Source organism: Bidens hawaiensis, unplaced genomic scaffold (assembly GCF_021521415.1).
Source record: "Bidens hawaiensis isolate Kalapana, Puna unplaced genomic scaffold, B.hawaiensis_p1.1 tig00011475_1, whole genome shotgun sequence".
Classification (NCBI taxonomy): domain Eukaryota; kingdom Viridiplantae; phylum Streptophyta; class Magnoliopsida; order Asterales; family Asteraceae; genus Bidens; species Bidens hawaiensis.
In genome coordinates this window covers 808,618-824,518 of record NW_027491898.1, presented here as the reverse complement: position 1 = coordinate 824,518, position 15,901 = coordinate 808,618, and the positions used below count along the sequence as shown (strand labels likewise).

The following is a 15,901-nucleotide window of genomic DNA, read 5'->3' as shown; positions in this document are numbered from 1 at the left end:
ACACTAGATTATTCGAAATCACTGGCCTACCAAGTTTCTGTGTTGATGTACGCACGTATACAGAAGAAAAGAAGGTTTATAAGAATTAAGAACTTGATGGGGAAAACAAGTTTGGCAGTCGGTGGCGGCCGGCAATAGATAGACATGGAGGCTGCAAGTTGGGGTGGGGCTGGTGCAGCTGATGTAAAGAAAGAAGAATACATGGATGGGGTAGGGTTACTAAGCAAAGGGTAATACATATTTTACTTAGTGAAGTTGGGCTTTTCAATTAAGCCTAAATAGTGTATGAGTAGGGCCTGCCCAATTAGTTGACAACTCTTCAAGACGTTCAGCATGGTGTATGGATTTTAGAAGTTAGAACATAAAATTGTTGGTAACTTCAGGACTACTATTTATATTAAAGGACTATTTAATTGTTACATATTTAACATATATGCCGTTCAATAAAAAACAATATTTAACATAAAATCTAAACTTTTATTACTTTTCAACATATTAAATACTACATATAAATATTTATTTATTTATATTATATATGACGTCATCCGGGTCAATATCCGGTCCGACCTCCCGGGTCGTTCCGACCCGTGACCCGATAAGACGTCCGGATCGATGTCTGGTCCGGATCTGAAAACATTGGTTGATACCAAATCTAACCATCTTTGGAGGTTTTGAAATGATTTCAGACCACATGTAAAACACAATCGTGCTAAACATGTATGTGTTTTTCCACCTCAAAGTTACCATGCTAAAACACAATAAACTGTTTTTTTTTATCAATACTATACTCGTTTTAAAGATAAAAAAAGATTGTTTTTATGATGTAATTTTATTAAAAAACAGCATCCAAGAAAATGAATACAGGGCTATTGCACCTCTAGTTTAGATGTGAACCTCTAGTTAATTTTGATTAAATCTAATTGAGAAACTAATTTATTCAATTTCATTCTTTGTTTCCCCTCCTCAGATCTAGCAATTTCGTGATTATTAATTTATTAGTATACTGATGCAGCTCCCCTTTGGTTATTCGGTCACTACTTTCTACCATCGAGTGATTTCCATTTACAATTGCCTATTTCAAATGAAGAAAGTAACTATAACACCCCGGTTCGGTTAGGGCTGACGTGTCACTCGATACGGTTATTATAAACATTAAAAACGTTTTCATTAAAGTCTTAACCCTAATTTTTAAAATCGCACAATGGTCCAAAAACATTAAATTAAAAGTTCTCGACAAAACGACACAAATAAAGTTGTTTTACTCAAAAGAAATTTTATTAAGTTCCTCGATTTCCTACTTCTAGCCTTTTACTTTTACTGTCTTATCACACATTCGATCAATCCCACCCTTCGATCATGGTTGGGGCTAACCATGCTGCACAACTCACCCGCCGGTAATCAAATCGAGTCGAATACGCGCGTAATAAATCTTAAAACCAATTGTCAAACAAATCAGCCCCAAATGGACCAAATTCCCATCTTAACCTTTTCATACATCATAATTATGTCACATGAGTTGATAGGGTTGACGGTTCCTTTTTACAACTCTCAATTTAACGTTTAAACGATAATTCGTGCACCGCCGACTCGATTGACCAATCACCAACCAAATCAGCCCCGAGTATCAAAAAAAATAATTTTCCCACAGCTCTTAAACTCCCCTAGGGCCACGGAAACTGATTCGGTTGGTCATTCAATCGATTAACGCATCAAACTCAACAATTGCCAATTCTATACCCGGTAAACCCTAGTTTTCGTATCAAAATCAATCGACCGACCTAAACACCTTCAATGTATATGATTTTCACGTATGATGTACTACACATACCTAGGAGGATTTTGATGCAAAAACTTCACTCAAATCAGTCCCGGAAAAGCTCAATTGGACAGCCACCCGGTTAGCCTACAACAAGTCGTTTTTCGATCAATACGCGTAATTCAAAGGTCAATTAACGTGTAAGAGACATGGGGAATCATAAAACCGACCTGGAATTGAAGTTTTTACGGATCAAAGCTGGCTGGACAGAAGAATTTCGAGCAGGGGGGGTCTCTCTTCCGATCGGCCGCTAGAAAGGGTTTTAGGGTTAGGTTAATTTGTTTTATGATATAATAAAAATAGTTACATCCAAGTCCCTCCAAATTGAAGTGTAAGGCAAAATGGAAGGAAAAGTTAAGTTCTTTAACGTACTGGGATGACGTAAAGGCTTCCGAGAAACGTCGGTTAAGTCCCGAGAGTTATACATACTTTACACGCGCTAAATCATTAAACCGGAAGTTGACGAGTGTTACAATCCTAGTTAGAAATAAGCTAGTTAGAAATAAGGTACGGAAATGTAACAATATTTTTGTTCTAGATTGATATTTGGATCAGAGACAATAGTGTTTGTGTGGTTGATTTTCTAAACTCTGTAATTTGGAGGATAAAAAAGATTATTTGTTAAATGAAAGATTGATCAATTCGTTTTAGAGATGAAATTGGACAGGGGGAGTGGAGATCAAACAATACAACGCCTTTATATACTGTCTTTCGTCAGTTTCATTAGACTCTGTGGACATGTGGGATTGGGAATGTGGAGATGCTTTTATGGTTAAAGGTATTCGATCATACCTCGATTGGAGGGAATTATTTGAAGCTCATTGCTTGATGAGATAATATAAATTTGTCCTTGTGAAGGTGAATATTTGAGTTGGCGTTTGCTTCGGGATAGGCTTCCAAGTCTCTTAATGGCTATTAAGAGGCTACCTTTTAATGGTTCATAGCCTCTTAATGGTTAAGAGGTAGCCTCTATACCTTTTAATCATTCAGACTTAAGCCTACCTCTTAACCATTAAGAGGTAGCCTCTTAATGGCCATTAAGAAGCTAACAAACAGCCCCATAATCTAAGCTCAAAAGGCTTAGATGTTCCTTTCATGTTGTATCTGTTTTGTTCAAAGTCGATGGAGGTTTTAAACCATGTGTTCGAAGAATGTCAACAGGCCGTGTTAGTTTGGAATTCGATTGGTCAATGGTTGAAAATGGTAATCCCTTCAAACAAAAGTCCTAAAGTTTAACAGAACAATTGGTGGATTATTAGAAGAGCACGGAACGTGTCTGGTTATGGGTACCAAAATGATTTCAAAAATACCATTTTTATCCGATTGTTCGTTGTCTATTTTATGGATTTCTTCTCGTAATTTCGTATAAATGTAATATGAATTACATAGAGTGACTTAAAAAACCTCACAATCATATATTTTGAACCGGGTTCTATATATAAATTGGTAAAATGATCACATGCTTTCTGAAGAGAAGAAAAGAATCTTATCATAAACCTTGGTTGTGGTGCCGTCTTATATTATAATTGGAAATTAAAGATGGAAGAAATTATCGACTTCTTTCAATCGGTGGATACACCAACACGTCACCGCCTCCAATACCGACGTCCTTTTCCGTACACGAATCTTTTTCCATTTTTTTCTCAACTCTTGCTTCTCCCTTTCATAATCGAATACACATGCTTATCTTTTTTTCTTTTTTCTATTTGTGCATCAAATCTACTGAAAAGAATAGTTAGAAAATATTATTTGATTGTTTGAATGTATGCCATATATAATACTACTTCCACTTCAATTTTTATTGAGTACTGACACTAAAATATGAAAATATGGTTGTTCAAAAATTTCGTGGCTTGTGACTTGAAAAAAACTTGAATTTACACGAGCTGGCTCGGCTCGTGGCTCGGTCTTGATTCAAACTCGTTAGCTAGCCCGTTGTCTTGTTTAGATTAAACCCTAAATTTTAATATATAATGATAATAGCCTACTAGATAAGAAAACAGTAATAATAATAATACATATATTATACAACTCGATCTTTAGAACATTATATATAAAAAAATAACAATAAAACATAAAATGTTGAAAATACTCTAGTTCTTTTTTAACGGCTAATTTGGATCACTGACGAGCCAATGAATCACCAGCTCATCTCCATTCTCCGAGTACCAAAGACCACCCTCAGGATGAAACCCAACACATATGAGAAAACTCACTTGCCTAACTTGAAACCTTCTATATTTTGTCATAAGTGAGACTTGAACCCAAGACCTTCTTTTTTAAAATTGAAGTTTTTTAGTGTCTCACCTCTAAATTGTATAAATTCTTTAGTTATAAATTTTATATAAAATGTTGTTAAAAGTTATACTCGTCTTTTATATACCAATACCTGTAAAAAAAACATAAATAAATAAAATTTTAAAAATTAATAAAAAAATTAACGAGCTTAACTCGAGCTTTAAGCGAGCCATGTTTAAGTTTGATTTTTCAGCTTGATAAAGTTAACAAACAGAAGTTGAGCAGGCTCATTTAAGTTCGAGATCGAGCCTGAGCTCACATTGGCTCAGCTCGATTATAGCCCTATACTAAATTAATAAATGCTTCTGTATGTTACAATTTTTTTTTATGAAACTAATGTAAATTGTTTTCATTTATACAGCTTTATTAGATGCCTTATTGGTTTAGCACAAAGCCTCGTAAGAAACATGAATTATTGTTCACTATTTAATAAAGTTTATTTCCATAATTGTTTGCGGTGGAGGATGGGGAAAGGTAGTTAATAAAGTTTTTGACACTTTAGAATCTTTAATATCCGCCGTATGTTTGCTTATGAATATGAAATACGAATGTCTAATTGTCTATAGATTTGTGAAATTTTTATGTAAAATAATTGTGTGCTCCAACCGGCTCAACTGAAACGTCATGAAAACTCTCACATTTAGGATTCACTATTTTTGTTAAAACACAAATAAAAACTAATATGTGTAAAGAAAAATGAAATAAAGCAGTAATATAAAAGGCTGGGTTGTCTCCCGGTTACCGCTAGTTTTGTTAAGGTTTTTAGCCGAACCGTTACCTTATTTTGCATTTCTGACCTAAACGGATTAAAATTACTCTCAAAACAAAATTAAATTAAGTTCAGAACAAAATTAACATTCAAATCACTTGTGCTATTTTACTCTCATTTCATGTTCAAATCAAAATTGAATGTGATATCAGGGTCAATTGATGATTAGTACAAGATTTATATTGATTTTATTGATCAATTCTGGATCATAGTTCGGCAATTTAACGCCATGAATCTTCTATTTGTGTTCAGTTCAAAATTGGCATGATTTAACATCTTCCGATCCAAAAGTTTAGGTTAAAGATCAACGTAAAATACAAACTAAATCGAACTGATTCACGCAGATAGTTAATAGGATGGAAATGGAATTGAAGAAATTTACAATTTTGTCACCGCGCATTATTAAAATCGATGGTGTAAGAAGTCACGACGTGATGCTGATAAACCCTTATTGTATTAAATCTTTCACCTTTTTTTTTTGTAAGCCAAAGCTAGCTAGGTTATCAAAATTAGCAAAGATGCAACAGGTGACCGGGTTTCAACCCAGGAACCTGGTTAGGAGATTTGGAGCAAACCATCAGAGCATGACTTTAAACATGTTATCCAATTTACAATGCGACACTAGAAATGTCTCTAATTACATTGCGACACTAGAAATGTATTCCATTTACATTGTAATAGAAGTGTTCCCGATTACAATGGGGCACGAGAAATGTCTCCACTTATATTGTGTGTAACATTCTCAAAACTTTGAAAAAAATAATTTAACTATAAATATGCAGGGACTAAACTTGAAAATTGTGCAAGTTGACTCCTAGCGGACCACCGTGAAATCCCCAACGGTCCTTCGCGTAATGTCGAAGTCGGATCAACTGAGAGTGACACGTAGCATTGAGTCTCTTGTTGGCAAACTGTCGGCTGCGCCGCTAATGGTTCATCGCGACTGTCAAGTTATCTATTTCTTAAAGGGTTTGAAGCGTGTCGGGTGATGCATCAAATGGCGGCAGGATGGACCGCTGTGGACCCCCGACGGTTCGTTAGCGGACTAGGAAGTTAGCTATAAATGGCGAGACATGGTTGCATAATTGAAGAATTCACACATCCCATATCATTCCTATTACCTTGGAACTACACTAAGTGTTTAGATAAACGTGCCACGTGCTTCGTAAAGCATGCCATAACAATTCAAAGTTGTTATTCCGATCCCTCGAAGTTTGTGCCATCGAGTTGGAGTCGCGACGTTGTTCTGGGTCCTGACATATCATTCCCTGACACCTGACGTGTAGTAAAAGTGTTGCCCGATCATTTCCAAATTTGATAACCCAAAGTATTCGCGTTAAGGTGGGGGTGATGATTAAGTAAATTCATCATCTAGGTTTGACCCTAGTAAGATGTATAGTCTAACCTTGAAGTTTTAAAGCTAAAGGTTTTACATAAAACGATTTTGAATTGACAATATTTCTTCTAAAGATAGAAACATAAAATTTAAAAGATTGAACATTTCTTCTAATGAAAAAAACGTCAATATCAAAAGGAATGATTTTATCGACTAAAAGTCTAAATTAATATTTAAAACATTAAAAATATTTTATCAAGGTTTAAAACTATAAAGCCAAACATAGAGTGTCTGAAGCTAGATTGTACAACAATCTAGATAATTGATTAAACTATTATTTTGAACTATAGGTTTGAAATAATCATTGAGAGGTAGAGATTAGTTATAGAATGACCGAACTCAAAAAGGTGAACACACCCAACTCTTTTAAAGTATTTAATCGAGTCATTTAAACAAAGCCAAACAGTTTAGATGGGATTATTGATCCCTAAAGTTTAGGCAAGATATATGTTTGTCTGGATCCATACAAATGTGGTCACTTGGTAGGCATATCACGACACGCTTAGCATCATGTCTCTGCTCATTAAGCCGGTTTATAGGGTTGTTAGGGCTTGACTATGTGATATACTTGGTACGTGTCACACCCCAACCTAAGGCGAAAATGTCGGGGCGTGATCCAATTGCTCATAGCTCGAAGATACTATTATAATTATAAATGACAATATCTAATTAATTATTTTATTCAAATAATACACACAATAATCAAATACAACAAAACCATTCAAATAAATAAATATACAATCAATTAAATTTGAGTTTGTCTTCAATATAACCCTATGGTCTTTCTAAGTATCCATACTTCAACTTCAAACAACCTGCATATGCGTAGAAAATGGAGTTTTGTCAACAAACATGTTGAGTGATTTTACCACCAAGTTTGGTGAAGATGATGAAATTATTATGCGGTGTTGGCTGCTATTTATATACTAGGGTTTCGTATTTAGCTTTTCATAATGACATTTAGCCCCTCATTAATTATCTTTAACTTTCATTAAAACATCGATCAGACTCCTTTTAATTTATTTAATATTACAAAACTTGGATGTTGCATTGGAACCACTTCTTTAGTTGTTGAGAAGTTTGTAAATCACGTTAAACTTCGTTACCTTTGCCTCATGTCTCCCCATTTTGGTGTTAACTTCTTGTTGGTACTATATTCCTTGTCCCATTCTTTTGAGAAATGTTAAGCAATGCGTTTCCAGATGTAGATGACTGATTATCACCGATCATGTGATTCGAACATGGTTTCTTCTTACAGAGTCCACTTTGTGGTTTGGCGAATAATTGTGAACATTGTTTTTTTCTTCTCCTTTTTTTACGATGCTATTTATATTTCATGAACAATTTCGGGTTGTTGTTGTTTGATTTTGAAAATTTGTTGATTCTAATCGGCGAATAACAAAAACGTAGGATCTAGTTGCGGGTATTAAACTTACGAGGTGGGATCATTCGGATTGAATGAGTTGTATTTGGCAAATATCAGTCCCAACTTAGCACTTGGTTGGTAGCGGTCCCAACTAAAGGTGTATTTGTTTCCAATGGTCCACGACTAACGAAATGTTAACTCCGTTAGTTTGATGCTTACAAGGCAAACCTAGTTGTCAAAAGTTGCTTACGTGACAGCTTGCATGGCATGTGGCTCTTTAAAAATATTTTCAAACTTGAGTTTCCAGTAAAGAACCCAAACCTTCCTATCACTATGCCGTCAGAACTATTGATAACTATTATTATAAGCATTAAAGAGGAATGTTTTTATCAATATCTTTGCTCTTAAAGCATTAAATAAAAAAGAAAAGAAAAAAAGCCAACTCCGGTTATAAAAACGCACGACCAACCTCCTTGTAATTCGCAACTCCATATTGATTATCAGTTTAGTATCATCAATCCTCTTTATCTCCACCCAACTCCCAAGAACGAACGAACTTACTTGCATTCGGTTGGTCTTCATGGCCTTGCTTTCTGATCTTGTCAACCTTAACCTCACTGATTCCACCTCTAAAATCATTGCAGAGTACATATGGTATTCTATTCTTCTCTACTGTATGTATTTTAATTTTAATTAATTCATCACCATACCATGCTTCATAGTTGTCTTAATAGTTTTGTTTTCCAAGTAATTTGGGGTGCTGAAAACCGGGATGAGCTTATTACCGGTACCAGCATGGGTACCGAAAGTTATTATAGTACGATATTTGAAGGTACATCAAGACAGATTAGTACCGGTGATGTTGAGAGTATTGATCCCGAAAAATGCAAAAAGCGAATTGGTACCGAAAATACTGATACGAGGGGTACAACAACATTTGCTGATCCCTAGTTGAAAATTATAAAACTATTAATAATAATAATCATTGGTTCTTGAGCTCCTCTGTTCTTGGTCCTGTAATAAAAAATGAAAAGTGTTAAATTAATACTTTTGTGTACGGAACCAGTCAAAGAATCCAAGACTATGCTTACTAAATTAGTCTTATAATCTTTGAGATCATAATATTAAGGGATTAAATATAATCTAAAGAATTTATGTTTAATCCCAATTAATTTTTTATGTTAAAAAAAATAATTTCTTGTGTTATTTAACATCTTATTATAACTAGCGACTTTTGGTGTAAACAGGATTGGTGGATCAGGCATGGATGTTAGAAGCAAAGCAAGAGTAATTAAATCTGTCATTCATGGTTATTATAATTTATAACCAATGATTTATTTAAGCTTTATTCATTTATTTAAACTCAATTTATTTGTGTTTTTTAGACACTTTCGGGTCCGGTGGATGATCCGAAGAAGCTACCAAAGTGGAACTTTGATGGGTCCAGCACAGGGCAAGCACCTGGGGAAGATAGTGAAGTTATTTTATAGTGCGTACACTTTTTATTTTAACTTTAAATTTAAATAATCACCAAAAGTTAGAATATATTTAATTTTGTTTTTTGGACTAATATTGTGGATTTGATTGACGAATAAAACAGCCCTCAAGCCATTTTCAAGGATCCCTTCAGAAGGGGCAACAACATATTGGTAAATTTTCAAGAATTTCTATATATTATTTGTATATTTTATACCAACGCAAAACGGGCAGATCGGGTGGGGTAACGGGTCGTTACCGGGTTGGGTCAAAATGGGGTGGGTTCGACTAGGGTTCTTAGCGGCTGGAAATTGGACGGTTTGGATTGCATTTCTGAACCAAGCCGGTAGATACAGTTTTGGGAAAACTAAACCGTCCCGGCCGGAATAGTTGGGTTGGCCGGGCCCACGATTTTTTTTTCTTTTCCTTTTTTAAACATGAGTTCTAACATTTTAGCTTCAAAAGTTTACGGAAATGTTAGGTTTAAAAAGTAAACCTTTTACTTTTTGATTATTCAAAGTTTTACTATAAATAAGAAAAAGTTTAATAAGCATGAAATATGGTAAATTAGTACCACACTTGGATAGAGCCCGTCTGATAGACGGGTAATTAAAAAATAAAACAAAAAAGTTAAATTTAATAATATACATAATAACATATCTTACGGATTCATAAGACAAATAATTTTCTAAAATACATAGATTAGTAAGAACAATTTGTATTTGTATTTTAAAAGAAGTTAAAATGGAAAGTTGTGAATAACTGAATATATACCAATTAAGATAGAGAGAAGGATAACATCAATTCATTCTAGTTGAGTTGGTAAGCCACACACATTTAAAAATAAGGTTGTGAGTTTGATTCTCATCAACAAAGTATTTTTGATTTTATTATTCATAAAGGGGAATTGTAAAAATGGAAACTCTTAAAAAGTATACCTTTTAGTTTTTGATTATTAAAAGTTTTACTATAAATAAGAAAAAAGTTTAATAAGCATGAAATAAGGTAAATTAGTACCACACTAGGATAATAAAGGGAGAATTGTAAAAATGGAAACTCTTAAAAAGGAAACCTTTACTTTTTGATTATTAAAAGTTTTACTATAAATAAGAAAAAGTTTAATAAGCATGAAATAGGTTAATTAGTACCACACTAGGATAGAGCGCGTCTGATAGACGAATGATTAAAAAATAAAACAAAAAGTTAAATTTAATAATATACATAATAACATATCTTACTGATTCATAAGATATAAATAATTTCCTAAAATACATAGACTAGTAAGAATAATTTGTATTTGTATTTTAAAAGAAGTTAAAATGAAAAGTTATGAATATATACTAATTAAGAAAAAGAGAAGGATAACATTAATTCATCCTATTATAATTATTTAGTTTCTATACATGGAAAAGTTACATTATTATTTTAAAGTTATATATATTAAAAAATTATGTTTTTATTATTCAAGCTGGTTACAAACACTAAACCGTGATAATAAAGCATGTTTGGGATTGAGTTTGAAACACCTTATTGACTTATTGGTTTTTTCAAAAAGCTAATAAGTTAAAAGGTGTTTTGACCATTACAAAAATCCTTTTTATTTTAGATTTTTGAAGGGTCAAAAATCTGTTTTCTAAAACTCAAATCCTGATATTTCAAAATGGCTTTTTAAAAAAGCCAATAAGACAATAAGCTATTTTCAAATTCAATCCCAAGCATGAAGAATGCTTTCGTAACAGCTTAAAGGTTTTTGAACACCCTTAGTTTCGACCAAAGTGGGTACGCGCCATAACGGATGGTCAGATGGTTTTAAAAAGTGGTGAATTTGGTTTGGGTTTGAACTGTTCTGTCCAAAACTATAAGTGCCTTGTGATTGCAGCTCTGTACCAGATTAATAAAATTGACGTATTATTATTATAGGTGATGTGTGATGCTTACACTCCAGCCGGTGAGCCAATCCCGACTAACAAAAGGTATGCTGCAGCTAAGATCTTCAGCCACCCGGACGTCGAAAAGGAGGTTCCATGGTACTTTCCAAAAGTGTCTTTTTTTTTTTTTAATAATTTACTTTAAAAGAATGTAATTGAACTCAATATTCAATGTTTTCCTTATTAATAATAGGTATGGAATTGAGCAAGAATACACCTTGTTGCAGAAAGATATCAACTGGCCTCTTGGTTGGCCTCAAGGTGGTTTCCCTGGTCCACAGGTAATCAAATCAATCATCTTGTTCATAAATGCAAATAGCATGATCAAGTTTTAACTATAAATATTATTTCATTTTAGGGGCCATATTATTGTGGTATTGGTGCTGATAAAGCTTTTGGTCGCGATATTGTTGACGCTCATTATAAGGCATGTCTTTATGCTGGCATCAACATTAGTGGAATCAATGGTGAAGTTATGCCCGGACAGGTAATTCTTTTAAAATGTTTGACCCGGACCCGACTGTTTATTTTCTATTCGCAACCTTATAAATTACAAAAAGCTACTTGATTGTTATATAGTGGGAATTTCAAGTTGGACCGGCTGTAGGTATCTCTGCTGGTGATGAACTTTGGGTGGCTCGTTACATTCTTGAGGTATTGTGAATCTACTATTTGTTTTCGTTTTATTAATGCTTACCTTGTTGGAATAATAATCAAGCCTTTGTTATCCTAAGTTTATTGTATTATTAATTAAATCCTAAGTTTATTTATTTGTTAATTAGGTTAGTTGAATGATAGTTAAGGGTATTTATTATAGTTAGTTATTTGGTAGCCACATAACTATCACCCTTGTTAGGATATACATAGTTCGATTAAGAATCTTGACATCGAGGTTTTGTTTTGTTCAGAGGATAACCGAGATTGCTGGAGTGGTGGTTTCATTTGACCCCAAGCCGATTCCGGTCAGTTTTGTTTCAATTTTTTAATTTAAACCATGCTAATGATGTAAAATCTTGAACAGGGTGACTGGAACGGTGCTGGTGCGCACACAAACTATAGGTAAATCAGTATTTTAGATTTACTTAAAGCATGTTTTCTCTGTTTATTCTAATAATAAATTCGTAACCAATTAACAATAATCTTTTAGCACAAAGTCCATGAGGGAAGAAGGCGGGTATGAGGTGATCAAGAAAGCTATTGAGAAGATGGGTTTGAGGCACAAAGAACATATTGCAGCATACGGTGACGGGAATGAGCGTCGGCTTACGGGGCGTCATGAAACCGCTGACATCAACACCTTTATATGGGTACACCATGTCACATAAACAGTTATATTATATAATTTCAATAGTTTGTTTGATATTGTATTTTAATTGTTTGTGTAGGGTGTTGCGAATCGTGGCGCGTCTATTCGTGTGGGGCGTGACACGGAGAAAGAAGGCAAAGGGTATTTTGAGGACCGAAGGCCTTCGTCTAACATGGATCCGTATGTGGTGACCTCCATGATTGCTGAGACCACCATTCTGTGGAACAAATAATGAGTTTGGATGATGAAAGTTATGAAGCCTGTTTTGGAGGAAGATTTGAGAACTGATTTACTTGATGATATTAGGGGACAATCCTTTTATTAATTTCTACTTCAACTTCATGTGTTATGTGAACTACTACTGGATTTTTCCCTTGGTCATGGGTGTATTGTTGACATGCGTATTCTAATAATAAGGTTGAAGGATTGATTTATATGATTTTATTCGTATAAAGATGGCAAAGAATGGGAGGGTTGTGGGTTGGGCCAAAAAGTGTTTCTGGTATCAAATATTTGACCGACAAATAAAATCTTCCTGCTCTAATAAAATAAAACACTACTTTATTTTGTCACTTATTAAGTTTTTATCCCTTATCGCTTTTTTTAACCCATATTCAATAAAGTGGTATTTATTTCGGGTTAACCCGCCCACACAATGATTTCCGGATCCATATATTATTAATCCATTTATTTTCATTCAACACACACCCCTCTCAAATAACAAACCCTATGTTCCCAACCCTGCTATTAGTTCGCCGCCATTCATCCCCACCGCTGCTATCGATTCAGACCTACAGGACCGTTCATCCCCACCGCCGTCTCCTGTTTTCCATTGTTCCTTACTATTAGGTAATTTTACACTTCCCTGTTTTAGATCCATCAATTTGCAAGTTTTATTAGTTTTAAATTGTTGCATAGTTTAGGTCAGATATAGATTAGGTGAACGGGGGCGAAATCTAACTCAATGGAGCATATTAGGATTTTAAGGTTTTAGATTATGTAAAACTGTTATTTTGTTATGTTTATTAGTTTCTAACTGAATAGATATTTATTTATATATTTAAGCTACTAGGTGCCACCGTTAATTTCAAGCAATACTCCTGTAGTTATAAGCACACTCAAATTTGGGATAATGCTGGTCAATAAAGGTTCCTTTTTTCTATTTGGTTATTTACATTTGCTATTACTCCATTGATGTTAGGTAGGTTTCTCCATTAATTTCTGATAAAACTGCTATAGTTGTAAGCCGCTCATTTCTCTGAAGCTAAGATCTGGTATTATCACTTTTGTCTTTTTCTTTAATGATAAATTCGCAAATTTTGACACATAAGTTGTTTGTTTATAGGTTATGGCTTTAAAATAAAGAGGTATTAAACCTGCATATCACTCTGCTGTTCAAACTAACACAAGTGCAAAAAAGAAAAGAAGGCTGAAAGTGGTTGTTATGATTTTCTCTAATGACTCATGAGAAAGCATGCTTTGTTCATAACAGGTAAAGATTAAACATTTAATTTTTTTTTGTCATGGTATGATTTGTTATCTTGAGCATGATAATAATATAAATAATGTGCTAATGTTGTTACATGCGCTTGGTATTTGAAGACCTTAAAGGGTATAGTAGTCGTTTCACATTTTGTAAGTATCTTCTATGTAATCTGGTGACACTAGCGGTTTCTGTGACATTTGTTTATATGAGTTTGACAAAAATAAAAGTAGATAAATTTTAAGAATAATATGATTTCGGATATGATGTTTTATGAGTTTGGATATCTGTCTTTTATGATAGTTAACTGGCATGATCTATACACGTTTGCACATGAAGCTAATGTAGCAATGATATTAACTAAATTTCCACAACATTTTATGAATTTCTTTCAGTTATTTATTGATCGTAATTCTGTCGACCGGATTGGAAATATAACGCCCGGTACAATGTTACTTTTCAAAAGTTAGTATTTACATTTTCTCTTATTTAGTTGCAAAATTAATTTATCTTTTTTTCATATCGGAATTGCGCTATAGGCACTGTTGTTGATTCAAAGATCTGCCATCCTACCGAGTTTGATTTTTATTTGTGCAGCCATCTCGGAATTCAGGTTTTTATACACACACATATAACTGAAATATTTATAAAGTTTCTAAATTTTAAATTTTATTTAAACCAGAAAGAAGGCTTACTAAACCACAAGCTTGTGCTAAAAGTTGGTGTTCCTATTATGCTCATTAGAAACCTTAACCAGAAAGAAGGCTTATGTAACGTTACTCGACAACAAATTATATCTTTAGGTACTCGTGTAGTTGAAACAAAAATTATTTCTAGAACTAACATTGGATATACAGTTTTGATCCATAGATTACCACTGACTCCAACAGACAATAAAATAGCATATAAATTTCAAAGACGACAGTTTCTCCTTGCATTATGTTTTGCGATGACCATAAACAAAAGCAAAGGCCAATCATTATCTAGGGTTGGTTTGTACTTGAAAGAACTCGTGTTCTCACATGGACAACTAGATGTCGCCTTGTCAAGAGTTACAAGCAGGTATGTGCTAAAGATTCTGATTCTTGATAAACAAGGTAATCTGACCAATAAAACCAACCACAAATGTAGTGTACGAGAAAATTTTTTCTTATTTGTAAAACACTTGCGTAATGTTTGTTTTGTAATTCCTATAACTTTAATATAAGTTGTAATTGTATTAACAATATATGATAATTGTGTTACTGATTGTATTTTGCTTAATGTTTAAATATTATAATTTTATTAATTCCCTATGTAATACACGGGTCTCAAACTAGCTCTATTATATGGTGTTAGGGTATATGGATACGAAAGCAACATCACATAATCATGATCAAACACATAATATAATTAGACTAAAGTAATCGTTGTTTCTATATATATATGGATTGTAATGATCATAAAAATATTAATTAGTTTTCCTTGAAAGTTATTGTGAATAAAAGTTGATTATATAAATGTTGATTATTCCTTTTTGGATAGTGATCGTAAGGCTTAAAAGATTTTCTTTGGAGTATTCTTTTTGACATATCTAAAACCATATTTTGATGAATAAAATTATTGTATAACTTGGGGTTTTCAATGGTTTTGAGTGGAACTTGTTTTTTTAGAATTTTCATCTACTTTTGTTTCTTCAATCGTTTGAACACGCGTAATTGTCTTAATAATTAATAATTTACTTCATTTAATTATTAATAATATCTAATGTTATATTCAAACTCGTCTAATAGTTTAAATTACTATTTTATCAATTTATGTTATCACATTATTATACTGCATAGCTAGACTAGAAATGTTATCATGATGTTTCGTACGTCCATCGTGTTTGTTATATTTTTGGTATTCCTGTTTATTTATATAGATGAACCAGGCTCATATTTTGTGTTTAGTGCGAGTGGGTTATTTAGCTATGGTATCGGGTTTATATATTGGGCTGCAAACATTTGTATCGGGTTTAGTTATATCAATTGAGCTGCAAACATTTGTAACAGGGCTTTATTTATTTATTTTTTTATTTTGGC

The 15,901-nt window shown here is 33.4% G+C and overlaps 1 protein-coding gene across 1 annotated transcript; it reads left to right on the top strand.

The window, feature by feature from the left end:
* Positions 1 to 8,210: 8,210 nt before the first annotated feature.
* Positions 8,211 to 12,595, top strand: LOC143538150 (glutamine synthetase cytosolic isozyme 1-1). The gene is made up of 12 exons (XM_077031765.1): positions 8,211 to 8,299; positions 8,893 to 8,932; positions 9,031 to 9,134; positions 9,246 to 9,294; positions 11,042 to 11,148; positions 11,243 to 11,330; positions 11,408 to 11,536; positions 11,629 to 11,703; positions 11,958 to 12,011; positions 12,071 to 12,108; positions 12,197 to 12,356; positions 12,435 to 12,595. Exons 1-12 carry the CDS (start codon positions 8,226 to 8,228, stop codon positions 12,585 to 12,587), a joined length of 1,071 nt encoding a protein of 356 aa, XP_076887880.1. The 5' UTR covers positions 8,211 to 8,225; the 3' UTR covers positions 12,588 to 12,595.
* Positions 12,596 to 15,901: the final 3,306 nt, after the last annotated feature.

Coding starts and splice junctions, on each gene's coding strand:
- LOC143538150 (XM_077031765.1), top strand. CDS start 8,226: ATGGCCTTGCTTTCTGATCTTGTCAACCTTAACCTCACTGATTCCACC. Junction 8,300..8,892: donor ATCATTGCAGAGTACATATG/GTATTCTATTCT, acceptor TGGTGTAAACAG/GATTGGTGGATCAGGCATGG. Junction 12,357..12,434: donor ACATCAACACCTTTATATGG/GTACACCATGTC, acceptor TTGTTTGTGTAG/GGTGTTGCGAATCGTGGCGC.